This window comes from Crocuta crocuta, unplaced genomic scaffold (genome assembly GCF_008692635.1).
Source record: "Crocuta crocuta isolate KB4526 unplaced genomic scaffold, BGI_CrCroc_1.0 scaffold24, whole genome shotgun sequence".
Taxonomy (NCBI): Eukaryota; Metazoa; Chordata; class Mammalia; order Carnivora; family Hyaenidae; genus Crocuta; species Crocuta crocuta.
The window spans coordinates 15,621,149-15,635,386 of record NW_027530974.1 but is presented as its reverse complement, the minus strand read 5'-3'; the positions used below and the strand labels follow the sequence as shown (position 1 = coordinate 15,635,386).

The window sequence follows — 14,238 nt, the reverse complement described above, 5'->3', positions numbered from 1 at the left end:
AGGAAAAGAGGCCCAAAAGGCCAGAAGTGAGTGAAAGCAGGAAAGAGGAATTGTTCTTCCTTAGCCTTATGGAGCAGGGTGGCTTGAGAGAAAAGGTTGCTTGCAAGAAAATTTATACAGGATCCGTTCATTGAATGTTTATTGAGCCTCTGCTTGCTCTATGCAGTGAAAGGTACAAAAAGGTACCATTCTAGATCCTAAAATCTAACCGTGGAATGAGATACATAGAAAATTAGATGATAAAGCGCCCAAATGCAGGTACGGGACAATAGAGTCCAGGAATTCAGAGCAATGGAAAATCAGCCTGAGCTGAAATCGGTCTGATAGGTGGTACTTCAAGCCAGATCTTGAAAAGAAGGTAGAAAATTTAGTTTCTGCTTCCTTCGATGCCGCCCAGCCCTTTGATGACTGTCTGTGACTTGGTGGAAACATCTCCATTCTTGCCCACCTCTGAATCCTCAGCCAAATATTAGCAGGTTAATTTCTGTGTTACACCAGATCCTCCTCTGGCTAGGTGATGGCTGCGTTTCCCGGGCGCTGGTTAAAGTGCTCTGTGCCTGTGAATCACGCCTGTCTGTCTTCCCCAGGTTGTACATCAGAGAACCCTCACGCCTTAACAGTCAGTCCTTTTAAAGCGTTCTCTCCTCAGCCGCCAAAGTTTTTCAAACCCCTAATGCCGGTAAAAGAGGAACATAAAAGACGGATAGCTCTTGAAGCAAGGCCTCTTCTAAGCCAGGAGGTAAGCACCAGAGTTCTGCGTAAACTAGACCAGAATCGTGCGGCCTGGGGAGCAGCGACAGTGTGTACTAACAAGCTGGGTGCTGCGTCTAGGCATGTGTGGGTCACACAGGGTCACGCCGGAAGTTTTTGTGTGTTGTTATTGCTGTTATTTTCTTTCTGCTTATGGCTTTTCAAAGTATTTTTTTTTAAACATTCCAAGTGAGAAAGAGACATTCCCTAGGTGTTTGGAAAATAGTACGGGCTTTTTTTTTTTTTTTAGTTTGATAAAGCCAGTTATGCTATTTGCCATTAGTCTGTGTAGTCTTGTCAGATTTCATCAGTGGTTTTAACTTCGGCCTGCGAAATCTCTGCACTACTCACACGGAATATAAGTGTTTGTGTTGCTTTGCTAACTTGCACGTACTTAACCGTGTATTTCGGCTGTCGGCGTCTTCTGTGTGTGATGCATCTGTGTGTCTTAACCTTTGCAGAGCATGCCTCCACCTCAGCCACATAACCCCGGCTGCATTGTCCCCTCGGGAAGCAATGGCAGCAGCATGCCACCAGAGCACAATAGCAAACGTGAGAAGAAGATTGTAAGTTCCGGAACCATTTCTGTCATATTGCCTGGTGGTGGGTTTTAAGGCCCTTTCACAGACAATCATCCAAATCCTTTAAGAAGAAATTAAGATAATGTATTGAGCCTCTCTCTCTTTTTTTTTTTTAAAGAAAAAATGTGATCACTGGTAATGAAATGTTGCATGAATGTGCCCGTGACCTTTGATTCTTCTAAGTTCATTCTTTTTTTTTTTTTTTTTTTTTTTTTTTTNGTTTTTTTTTTTTTTTTTTTTTTTTTTTTTGCTTAGTATCGACTCACTTAGAAAAAGGGCAAAAGGCACTCTTACTGATTCTAGTCTTTAAAAAGGGTAACAAAGAGATCACTTTAACTGATTCTGGATCTTTCTAATGTGTCTCTGCATACTGCCCAGATTCTGAAGTTAATCTACCTAGAGGAGTTGCACTTACTTGCAGTGAGTAATCGTGCACTTAGCTGTGGGTATGTTTGAAATCAAGCTCCTTTCATGTCGCCTGATGCTACCGCTAAGCCCTGTGGCAAACCCTCACTGCCCCTGTTGCCGCCTCAGCACCTCAGGCGGCAAAATAGGCCCCAACCCCTCAGTGTCAGGCTGGCTCTTGGGATGGCTTATCTGTATTTCGGCCACAGGTAGGTCGTAACGCCCTTTCCCAGCTCTTGGTTTTCAAATTGCACATCTGAAAATCGTTTTTAAGACACTGTTAGACCAGGCACGTGGGATTATAAGTGATACCTCAATTCAGAAAACAAATTGTAGGGCACCTGGGTGGCTCTGTCGGTTAAGTATCTGACACTTGGTTTCAGCTCAGGTCATGATCTGACGGTTTGTGGGGTCAAGCCCTGCATCAGGCTCTGCGCTGGTGGTGCGGAGCCTGCTTAGGATCTTCTCTCCCTCCCTCTCTCAAAATAAATAACTTTAAAAAATAAAATAAAATAAAAAACAAACCATATTCCCGGGCCTGGAAACAGTTCTCTTATCTTGTGTCTCCGCTTTCACTTTCCTGGGGCTTCCTAGGCTTTGAAAAAGTGAAGCCGCTTGGAGCAAGACAGAGCTGCTCGATGTTTACATCTGTGGACAGTCTGATCTGTGGGCAGCCCGTGGGAGGTTTCCTTTCCCAGCTGCACATGTCAGACCCCGTCCAAAGACTCATGGGTGTGAGGTCCTCTAACGGTTCTAAATTGGGCTCCTGCTGCACGCTGTGTGAACCTAACAGGAACTTAACCCGGGAATGCCCCTGGCCACCCACCTGCATGCTGGGAGAGCTCGCGCGCCTTAGGAAATGACCTCCTCATTCTTCCTGTCCGTGGAGGACAGAAGAAAAGGCACCACTTCCCCCTCCCCTGTGTCCCTCTCCCCACCATTGCCTCTGTGTCCTCCCTGCCCCTCAATCCCAAGTCTCCATCATAGTTCCTGCTGGAGAAGAGGGTGAACGTCAGCACCTGCATCTCTGAATCCTAATACATTGCTCAGTCACTTACTTGACCTCTTCCTGCTTGATTAATAAGGCTGCAGCATGGACTAAAAAGGCCAACTGGCTAGTTTGTGACCCCTTCAAACTCTCTGGCTCTCTGGCTGGTTGAATCTGTTGGATGAAGTGGAACCTACTACCATGATGTACGGGTAGTAAATGTAAACCTCGGGTAACGATCCTTTCTGGTAGAACACCCGTCAGGAGGCTTCTGGATGACCTTCTGGGACTACCCAGCAGATGGTGCCACTGTTGACAGAGTTTGCCTCTTTGTTATTTTCTTTACTTTCCTTGTATTATTTTTACATAAAACCCCTCTCAGGACTTGTAGCTAGCAGAAGGTAGGATGCAACAGGCTTCTCTTAAGCCAGCAATTCTCAAGCAGCACTTAGCCTCTGTGCGGTTACACACACCTTGAAGTCTACTGGGTAGGGTTTGAGGGTACCATTTTTCTTGCTGGAATCTTGAGAGAACTGCCTCTACTCTCAGAAATCTGGCTCAAAATTGGGATGACTCATTGGCTCATTGGTTAAGCGTCTGACTTCAGTTCAGGTCATGATCTCATGGTTCATGGGTTTGAGCCCGACGTTGGATTCTGTGCCGACAGCTTGGAGCCTGGAGCCTGCTTTGGAGTCTGTGTCTCCCACTCTCTCTCTGCCCCTTCCCCACTCACATGCACGCACGCATTGTCTCTCTCTCAAAAATAAACAAACACTAAAAAGTTTAAAAACAAGAAATCTGGCTCAGAACAATAACAACAAAATCTTTTAAAAAGGAGAAAGAGGGGTTCCTGTGTGGCTCAGTCAGGTGAGCATCTGACTGCAGCTCAGATCATGATTTCATGGTTCATGAGTTTGAGCCCTGCTTCAGACTCCATGCTGACAGTGCAGAGCCTGCTTGGGATTCTCTCTCTCTCTCCCTGTTCCTCCCTGACTCGAGATCTTTCCTTCCTGCCTCTGTCTCTTAAAATAAAAAAAATATACATTTTTTTTAAAAGTGAAAGAGGGGCTCTTGGGTACTCAGTCAGAAGAGCATGTGACTCCTAATCTTGGGAATCATTAGTTTTAGCCCCACGTTGGATGTAGAAACTCTTAAATAAATAAAACTTTTTTAAAAGGTTTTTTTTTTGGTTTTTTTTTTTGTTTTTTTGGTTTTTTTTTTTTTAGTAAAAAAAGAAAAAGAAATCTGTCTCTGAACTCTTCATCTCTGAAACTATTTAACTGGGGGCGCCTGGGTGACTCAGTCGGTTGGGTGTCTGACTTCGGCTCAGTCATGATCTCACGGTTTGTGGGTTCAAGCCCCGCATCAGGCTCTGTGCTGACAGCTAGCTCAGAGCCTGGAGCCTGTTTCAGATTCTGTGTCTCCTTCTCTCTCTCTAACCCTCCCCTGCTCACACTGTCTCTCTCTCTCTCTGTCTCTCTCACAAATAAATTAAAAAACATTTAAAAATTAAAAAAAAAAAACTATTTAACTGTTTGATTCATTTCAGATAGTGGCTTTTCCAGGATGTTTTGGTAGATTTTAAGGGTATTGCTTGCTTGATCTGAGGTTCTAGTTCTCTTCAGGAAGCTTTCATTTTATTTTTCCTCTTACAAATGGACATAAACTGCTTTATCCCTTTGTTCCCCATTCACTCTCTTTCCTTTTCCACTCTTGAAAAATCAGAGGGTGAATCAGTGGTTCAGTCTGATCAATAGAGTTTGAAATAATTTTTGATAATGTCACATAGAATATAGTTAAATATAGCTAGGCTTGATTCTTTTAAAAAAATTTTTTTAAGTTTATTTATTTTGAGAAAGCATGTTCACGCAGGCAGGAGAGGGGCAGGGAGAAAGAGAATTCCAAGCAGGCTCTGCACCACCAGCACAGAGCCTGATGTGGGGCTCAAACCCACAAACTGTGAGATCATGATGTGAGCCAAATCCAGAGTCAGATATTAACAGACTGAGCTAATCAGCATACTGAGGCTGATTCTTAAAGCAGGGTTTGTTGTCTGATCAGTTTGGAAAGATACACAAATGTACTTCATGTCTTGTTTGAATGACACAGAGGCAACAATATGCCTTTGGAAACTATCTTTTTAAGTCACTAAGCAAAGAGACAATTAGAAGGGAAATCACTTCTCCCTCTCTTGGGTCTTGCATAGATAGCGTATAGTTTATTTCTCCATTTTACAGCTGAGTGACTTGCCCAAAGTCTCGCAGGTATTGAGAGCATAACAACAAAGGCTTCGTCATCCCTCAGCAGAATTGGGCTGACTCCAGGTGCTCCCCAAAATAGTGCAGTTTCAATCGCCCTGTTGCTGCGGTTTCTAAGAAAGGCTGCCTGCCTTTTAGTACCATGGACAGAAGTACTGGGGCCCGAGGCTGATACAGTCCTTCTGAAAAGCACTGAATTGCAAAAGTCAAATCATGAAGACTGTAGCTGTTGAGAGGCTTGAGAACTTGACTTCATGGGTCACTTTTAGGTAGGGTCTTAAACCTTCTGGTCCTTAAGACATAGTAGGAAGGTGCTTAGCTTAGTGTCCTTGAAGATACAGTGATAAATATTTCTGGAATAGAAAGTCTATCTAACCAAATTCCCTTATGGCACAGTTTAAGCCAGTTTTAAGTCCTCTTTTTTCTCCTTAAAGGCAATGACTCAATAAACCTTCAGTCTGTTTACATGTTAGGAAATGCTTAATCTCTACTGAGTTTTCTTTCTTTTTTTTTTTTTTTTTGGATAACTTGTCCCAACTCCTCTAGCCTCTTGCTCGGGTCATTCCCTCCCCCAGTCCCATCCCAAGTGCAACACTATGTACTAATCCCTATTTGAACTTAAACTCTTGGTGGTTTTGTATACTCTTCAGTTTCACTAAGCTCCTTCTAGTCCTTTAGGAATACCTGTTTCTACACAGTAAACTATGATTGAATATTTCATTCAGCAAAGTTGTGTTTTAGGATGAGAGGTCTTTCCTCAGTCTTGAGAAGAAATAACTTCAGGCATAAAAAGGGCTCCAAATTACTAATTCTCATATTAAGATTTGGTTTTCTTTTCAACTACTAACTTTTCAGTAATTAATTGCATCAAAGACTCCAGGGCTTGGGGACTTATATTTCTTTGCCAGCTGAAATAAAAAAAAAATATATAAGGGGGGAGGGGCACCTGGCTGGCTCAGTTAGTAAATCATGCAACTCTTGATTTTGAGGTCATGAGTTTGAGCCTCACATTGGGTATAGAGCTTACTTTAAAAAAGAAAGGAGGGAAGGAAGGAAGGAAGGAAGGAAGGAAGGAAGGAAGGAAGGAAGGAAGGAAAGGAAGGAAGGAGGAAGGAAGGAAGGAAGGAAGGAAGGAAAAAGAAAAGAAATGTAAGCACTAGAAATTCAATTTTGAGTCAAACATGTCAAGTAGAAGGACAGCTGGATGGCTCAGTCAGCTAAGCATCCGACTCTTGAGGAGCCTGGGTGGCTCAGTTGTTTAAGCATCTGACTTTGGCTCCGATCATGATTCTCATGGTTCTTGGGTTCTAGCCCCACATTGGGCTCTGTGCTTACAGCTCAGAGCCTGGAGCCTGCTTTGGATTCTGTGTCTCCCTCTCTCTCTCTGCCCCTTCCCCACTCATGCACTCTCTCTGTCTCTCTTTCTCTCTCTCAAAAATAAATAAACATTTAAAAAAAATTTTTTTTTAAAGCATCCAATCCTTGATCTTGGCTCAGGTCATGATCTCATGGTTCATGAGGTGGAGCCCTACATGGGGCTCTGTGCTAACATTGAAGAGCCTGCTTGGGATTTTCTCTCTCCCTCTCTCTGTCCCTCCCCTGATCATGCACACACACACTCTCTCTCTCTCTCTTACTCTCACTCTCTCAAAATAACTAAATAAGCTTTAAAAATTTTTTAAAAAACCAATAAATATGCCTAGTAGAGAATCAAGAAAATATGGGCAAAAGCTACAGATTGAATTCTGTCTAATCTTTGCTCCTTTCCAAACTTCCCCCCAACCCCCTTTTTTTTAATAATGCTGCTTGATTAGCTAAAAATAAGGTGGTGAGATTAGTGTTGCCAAAAAATTTGTTTTGCTAATTTCTGGAATTTTTATCAGTGATACTTGATAGTCATTCACCTTTGATTTTTGTTTTTTTGTTTTTGCTTTTTTTAGTTTATTTATTTTTGAGAGAGAAAGTGCAAGTGGGGGAGGGGCAGAGAGAGAGGGAGTGAATGAATCCTGAGCAGGCTCTGCACTGTCAGCATGGAGCCCAATTCTGGGCTCAAACTCACAAACTGCGAGATCATGACCTGAGCCAAAGTCGGAGGCTCAACCGACTGAGCCACTCGGGTGCCCCTTACCTTTGATTAATAGCCATGGAATTAAGACAACTGATGCTTTTCCATAACTTATATTCAAGTTATTTTAAAAACTAAGGAGCACTGAAGACTATTAAGGTATTTATTTAGTTATTTAGCATCTTATGCAAAAGAAGTTATTACTGTAAAATTCAGTAGATGAAATTTATGTTAATTTGTGAACTACCATCTCTCATATCCTTCGATCATGTTTTTCTTCACCTTCTCCACCCTCTCTCTCCCCTCAGCCTTTTGAAATGATTCTTTAATGAGTAAGGCTAATGTTTTGGTTCCAGGTATTTACAGTCTCCTTGTTATTATACCAAATGAAATTTCCACCCACCAAAACAGGGTCCAGTATCATTCTAAGAGCAAGGACCCAAAGTCCTAACTCCATGAGGGCAGGACCCATGCCTGGTTTGGCTCAATATTGGCATTCCCAGTTCTTAGGACAATGACTGGCATACAGTGGATGCTTGACGAATACTCATAGAATGAAAGACATGTTTTCAGAGAAGAGGAAGATTTGTTTATGAGGTTAATTAAAAATGACTAGAAAGTGTTATCATTGTTTTTCTTTTTAAGTAAGCTCTACATCCAACGTGGGGCTCAAACTCACGACCCCAAGATCAAGAGCAGCATGCTCTACTGACCAAGCCAGCCAGGTGCTCCTCGTCATTTATTTTTATTTGAACATAAAACTTCTACATGTTTTATATTGGTTTCTACCAAATACAAAAGAGACAGACTGGGGAGTGGAGAGTACCCACTTCGGCATATATACCAGTTTTTATAAACAAACACTACTCGACAAAGGAGATTTTCATTTAAACCTCAGTATCTTCCTCACCTTCTGGCCAAATTCTCTATCCATAATTCTCCAAAACTCTAGAAAGTGTTCATTGTTAGACCTACTGGTAGTGTTTTATAGCCTTACAGCGTTTAGTGTAACACTGGGAATGTGTGATGAAATCATGTTCATTGACCTTTTCACTGTTGATATCTTTATTTTACTGTCCTCCCTTCCCCATAAAATAGCTCAGAAACCGTATACAAATTACCTTACTTACCTGCACTTGGCTTCCCAAAGGAGGATCGTAAGAACAAAAGACACAGCAGCTCTTCTCTGCCCTTGGCTGTCCCTCTCCTCATTTAATTGGCAAAGGGAAACATCACAACTGAAAACTAATCATCAGTTAAAATTAATTAGGAGTCCACTGCACTTAAACCAGGGAAGGAAACATTTCTTTTTTTTTTTTTTAATATTTTTATTTATTTTTAGGAGATAGAGAGAGACAGCGTGAGCAAGGGAGGGTCAGAGAGAGAGGGAGACACAGACTCTGAAACAGGCTCCAGTCTCTGCGCTGGCAGTCAGCACAGAGCCCAACGCGGGGCTCGAACCCACGAACCGTGAGATCACGACCTAAGCGAAAGTCGGACGCTTAACCGACTAAGCCACCCAGGCGCCCCAAGGAAACATTTCTAATTAGCAGTGAGTGAGCACAGAAGAAATAAATCTCCTATGTATAGGCAATCATGGGTTTAGCTCACAGATCTCTGAGAATAATGTACTTGTGTCCACCATAGGTGACAAGATTTAACCAAACTCAGGAAGAAAGAAGAATAAGAACACTACACATGCGAATATGAATGCCTTTAATAGGAATGTATTTAAAACTTGTCTCAACAATAATGTCTCCATAAGGAACTAATGAGTGACTTCTGCTTCATTACCATAGGACTCTGAGGAGGAGGAAAATGATCTGGAGGCTCTTAACAGGAAGCTGATAAGTTCCCAGCCTTATGTGCCTGTGGAGTTTGCGGACTTCAGTGTTTACAATGCCAGCTTGGAGAACAGGGAGTGGTTTTCTTCAAAAGTAGATTTGGTGAACTCAAGGGTCTTGGAGAAAGAAGTGTCCCGTAGCCCTACCACCAGCAGTATTACCAGCGGCTACTTTTCCCACAGTGCCTCCAACGCCACTCTGTCCGACATGGCGGTCCCTTCTAGTGACAGCTCAGACCAGCTAGCCATTCACACAAAGGATACGGACTCCAGTGAGCATTACGGACCGTCACTGGTGCATGATTTCAGACCGTCCTCAAACAAAGAGTTGACAGAACTAGAGAGAGCCTTGGTTAAAGAGAAGATAATTATGGTGCCACTCAAGGAAAACAGTGCCTTAGCCAAAGGGAGCCCATCACCCCACAGCATCCCTGAGAAACACTCCAAAACACTCTGTAGGACTGGCTCCTGTTTCGGACAAGATGCCTGCTCCGGCCGAGACGGCCAGCCAGCCAGAGAGTTTTACCCCAGGGAAGTGACCATAGAGCACACCACAGATATCCTTGAGGACCATTCTTTCACAGAGTTTATGGGTGTGTCCGATGGGAAGGATTTTGACGGTTTGACAGATTCTTCTGGAGAGCTTTCAAGTCGAAGAAACCTACCCAATAAAATGGACAGGAAGAGTATCTCGGATGGGCCGCAGGGTCCCGCCCAGCTGCATTCCTCGGCAGAGAAAGACCAGGTAATGCATTCTAGAGGCAGTCCTCTGTGTCCCGTACTGCTGGGGAGCCTGCCTGATTGTGCCCCGAGCCCCAGAGGCGCTTCACCACTGGACTTAGTAGGAGAGGTTCACTCAGTGCTTCTGACAGGGAAGATGGGCTCACTGGAGAGCAAGCTCACATCCACCGCTGGGCGCCATCCAGCCAGCTCTGTGCTGTGTCACATGGGACAGTGGAATATGAGGACCAGTGGCTTTTAGATATATATATATATATATAACTTTTTAAAGTTTATTTATTTTTTACTTTAGAGAAACAGACACATAGAGCGTGAGCAGGAGAGGGGCAGAGGTGGTGGGGAGACACCGAATCTGAAGCAGGCTCCAGGCTCTGCGATGTCAGCACAGAGCTAGACGTGGAGCTTGAACCCGCGAACCATGAGATCATGACCTGAGCCAAAGTCGGACACTTAACTGACCGAGCCACCCAGAAGCCCTGGACCAGTGGCTTTCTAACTGGCATGTGGGTTGGTGACAAATTAAGCTTTCACATGAGCAAAGATCATTCAATCTCATATTATTCTCTGAGATGTTTAATTACTGGCTATCCCAAGGCAGTCAGGTAGCATCGACTGTATTTGGTGAAATCTGTGACTTCTAAAAATACTAGATAAACCATTGTTTTGGGTATCATTACAAAAAATACTTCCAATGAAACCACTTCACATTAGGGGTGCCTGGGTGGCTTAGTCGGTTAAGCGTCCGACTTTCGCTGAGGTCATGATCTCGCGGTTCGTGGGTTCGAGCCCCGCGTCGGGCTCTGTGCTGACTGCCAGCTCGGAGCCTGGAGCCTGCTTCAGTCTGTGACTCCCTCTCTCTCTGACCCTCCCCTGCTCACGCTGTCTCTCTCTCTGTCTCCTAGAAATAAACATTTCAAAAAAAAAAAAGAAACCACTTCACATTAGTAGATGTGTAAGACACATCCCAATCTCAGAGGTGTTAAAAAGGGATGTAGGGGAAGGGAGGCAGGAATTGTAGAATTGACTTAAAAAACCATCATTTGGGGCACCTGGGTGACTCGGTTGGGTGTCTGACTTCGGCTCAGGTCATGATCTCATGGTCCATGGGTTCGAGCCCCACGTCAGGCTCTGTGCTGACAAGCTCAGAGCCTGGAGCCTGCTTTGGATTCTATGTCTCCCTTTCTCTCTGCTCCTCTCCTGTTTGCACTCTGTCTCTTTCTGAAAACTAAAGAAACATTAAAAAAGAATTTTTTTTTAAACGTCATTTGGTGCCCATAGGTAAAAGCATGTTTGGGGGAAGTATAGGTAAATTCCCAGAGCAGTTGAAGTTTGGGCTTTGGAAGTTACCAGGTTGGTTATAATGTTTAATTTTATAGTTTAATAGGTTAATTTTTTAGTTTCATTCCTAAACTAATGGAACAAAGTGGATGTTTCCTGACAGTCCTAAAGAAAACAGCAAATTATATAAATGAGAGATTATCCACCTCTGGGGGCTCGGCTCCTGAAAGCCACCATTTCTTTCCATCCAGGGTCACTGTTTTCGTCTCACGCCCACTGCAACTGAATGAGGGGAATGGGAGGGCCAGAATTTAGCAAAACAAAGAGCAGACAGAACTGGAAAGATAATCTAGAAAGATATGAGGCCATCGGTCTCTACTTTGCTGAGGAAGTTATTCTGGTTTGGTGGCTTTTCCCCCACAAGCTCTGCTCCTTTTCATACTAGCCCTTAACATTTCAGTGTGGTCACTTACACAGGGTGATGTGGGATTATGGTTGATTTTTTTTATATTACTTTATTATTTTTGTTGTAATACCATCTGGTTTTAGTAGGTTACGACAACAGTTTTTTACTTTAACGTTGGGTCTTGCTGCCATCACTTTTGCTAGAAGCTTCACCTTGGGACAAGGTTTCTCCCTTGTCTAGTGTAAACCCTAGAACCGGATTCCATAATAAAGTGCATCCTGTGGGTGCCTTCAGGGAGAGCCCCAGGTGTGGGGTGGGTGACGTCTGGCTGAGAGTGGGCCCCATGCGTACTTGGTGTGTGTGTGTGCGCGTGCGTGCACGCTGGTGTTTGGGGATGGGGATGGGGTGGGGGGATGGGGAGCCTGAGCTCACCAGCGTCTGCATTCCAGGGGAGCACGAGCACTCGGTGAAAGGGAGTGAGCACCTGCTGGCAGACCACGGCGTCTGTTCCCGTCTGCCTCGTGGAAGCACCAGCCCCATCTGTAACACATGCTGCGGCCCAGCCGGGACCCCGGACCAGCGTGGAGAAGCCGTGTGCTTCATGGGGCCCCTGCCTTCTCCTCTCGAGCTGGGAGAAGCCGGCACTTTGTCAGTCGGGTGAATCGGCAGCTTCTGCTTTTTCCGGAAAGCCAGAGAACCGAAAATCCTGGATTGAATTAAGTGGCAGTATTTTTGTTTGCACTTCCTCCTACACACACCCACTGTGTAGACACCGCCACAGATTCAAACAGACTTTATTATTGTACAGTTTTAATCAGTTCTTACTGTAGAATCTGGAGTCAATGCTCTTTTTTTTTTTTATAAATAATATATATGATGTATATGAAATGTATATCTATAGGAAGTCTGTTCAGAGACAGATAAGACTGCACATGAAAATGCAGATAAAAGTGGTTTCTAGAAAATCCTAAGGTACTGGACTTCGTTACAGAACCACTTAGGTAATCTCTTACACATGAGCAGATGAAAAAGATATGATTGCCTGAGAATGAGGTTGCAAATCCCTTTTGCAGAAAAGGTTACAGAATGCCGTTCTTTACAACCAAAGAACTTCCATAAGACTGAACGTTTTTGCTGTCCCCTCGTTCTGTGTGTACATATCCGTGTGACTGCGAGCTTGGTGCCACACTCCTCTTGGCCGCCAGGCCGCATGTAGCCGTTCTCTGTCCTGTTTCCTCTAAAGCACACTGAAAAGTCTCACAGCTGTGTTCCTCAGTCTTCCACCTGGCCCACCACCTGCTGACATGACAGTGTATTGTGACTGTCGACGATGCCTCGGGCCTGACTCCAGCCTTGCTTCCTCCGTGGTTGTGGTCGGGCCAGCCAGGCAGGCGGAATTCGGAGAGCAGTATTACTGTTCAGAGAACAGAAGGACATGCCTGGGAGTTGGCTTTGGGGAGGGGAGGGGATGCTGATTTTGTCTTTTTTGTGGTTTTTCGTTTGGGATCGGTAGGTTTCGTCGTGTGGTTTTGCTGTTGTGAATTTTACTCCAGTTCTGGAAAACACTGAAGGCGTGGGATGAGCTATTAAGTTCACAGGTGCCGGCTTCACCGTGTCTGCATCAGAGGGCCCTGGTGTCCACATCTTCATTCGCAGAGTTCTGCTAACGTCGAAGGAGACGCCGAAGGATTACGTGTGTGGGAATTTTTACGGAAGTAGTTCTTGCGCCCGTTCTGTACGTAGATGCCTGTAAAATCGGTGCGGATGTACAGCAATAAATGTGTTGTGGGAGAGAGAGAATGTGTACATTCTCTTAAGTTTTTCTTTTCAGTTCTTAGCCGTGAGTAAGATTTTGGAGACTTTAATGAGAAGCTGCTGTTGACAACTTTGGTGTATAGTGAGCCGACTGTAGTATTTTGCTATTGTCTGTTTTAAAAAAAAAAAAGGAAAATTGTAATTTATATCCCCTTTCAACTTTATTGTATTTAATTGGTACAGATTGTGTGTGTGTGTCTGTGTGTGCGTGTGTGTGTTAGAATACAGACTGTCTAATTCAGATTTTAAAACATCAGTTGTTTGTCTTTAATAACTCTGCCAATTAGCTTCAGATCTAATCTCCCATATGTGTAGGTACATACATGTCACGGTAATAGTAACAGCCAGCATTCTCTGAGCGTCCACTGCATATGAGGCACTGTTCCCAGCCTCTGATACATAGCATCTTGCTTAATCCTCACAGCGGTGGGTGCCGTAGAGGCTGCTATTATTTATTAAGTGTTTGATGATGGAAAACCGAGGTCAGAGCGGCAGGTGAGTGGGAGGGTGACAGATCCTGGATTCAGCCCCTGCTTCCGTCACTCTCCTCCTGTGCCACGTCCAATTACATGGCACGGAACAGCAAGACTCTGACGACGGGGCACCTCCAGAGTACAGACGGGGCTGTGCGGAGTCTCACGGGTTCCGGTTCCAGACTGACCAGTGCGTCACCTGCAGTAGACAGAACAAGGTGTGTGGCGCATGGCCCCTGCACACAGATGAGCCTTTGAGAGAGTAAGTGACAGTGTCTGTCCTGCCCTGTGACAGAGTGGCTAGCGAGAGCTGACTGCGAAAGGCTTACCTTACAAGGGTAGCGCACAACGTTTTTAGAAAAATCTCCAGTGCTCACAATAGCTTTTCTGAACAGGGCAGGAATTAGACGTAGTCAGGGCTCCCGGGTGGCTCTGCCAGTTAGGCGTCCAACTTCTGCTCAGGTCATGATCTCATAGTCCGCGGGTTCGAGCCCCGCATCGGGCTCTGTGTGGTCAGTTGAGAGCCTGGAGCCTGCTTCAGATTCTGTGTCTCCCTCTCTCTCTCTGCCCCTTCCCCGCTCATGCTCTGCCTCTCAAAAAAAAAAAAAAAAAAAAACAATTTAAAAACAGAAAAA

At 44.4% G+C, this 14,238-nt stretch overlaps 2 protein-coding genes across 7 annotated transcripts in view; one reads left to right on the top strand and one right to left on the bottom strand.

Annotated features, from left to right (window-relative positions):
- The window catches only part of KIF13A (kinesin family member 13A), a 212,534-nt gene extending 199,153 nt beyond the window's left edge, over positions 1 to 13,381 (top strand). For 2 of the 3 annotated variants that reach the window (XM_077770133.1, XM_077770132.1), the window contains 4 exons: positions 588 to 739; positions 1,212 to 1,316; positions 8,847 to 9,635; positions 11,765 to 13,381. In XM_077770133.1, coding sequence (XP_077626259.1) covers positions 588 to 739; positions 1,212 to 1,316; positions 8,847 to 9,635; positions 11,765 to 11,785 — 1,067 coding nt within the window. In that variant the 3' untranslated portion in view covers positions 11,786 to 13,381. The remainder of the gene's footprint in view (positions 1 to 587; positions 740 to 1,211; positions 1,317 to 8,846; positions 9,636 to 11,764) is intronic. The other variant, XM_077770134.1, reaches the window with a different exon arrangement.
- LOC144236473 (uncharacterized) overlaps positions 12,838 to 14,238 on the bottom strand; it is a 23,929-nt gene continuing 22,528 nt past the window's right edge. For 2 of the 4 annotated variants that reach the window (XR_013336562.1, XM_077770136.1), the window contains exon 4: positions 13,245 to 13,802. The gene's annotated coding sequence lies outside the window, so the exon portion shown is untranslated. The other 2 variants (XR_013336564.1, XR_013336563.1) reach the window with 2 other exon arrangements.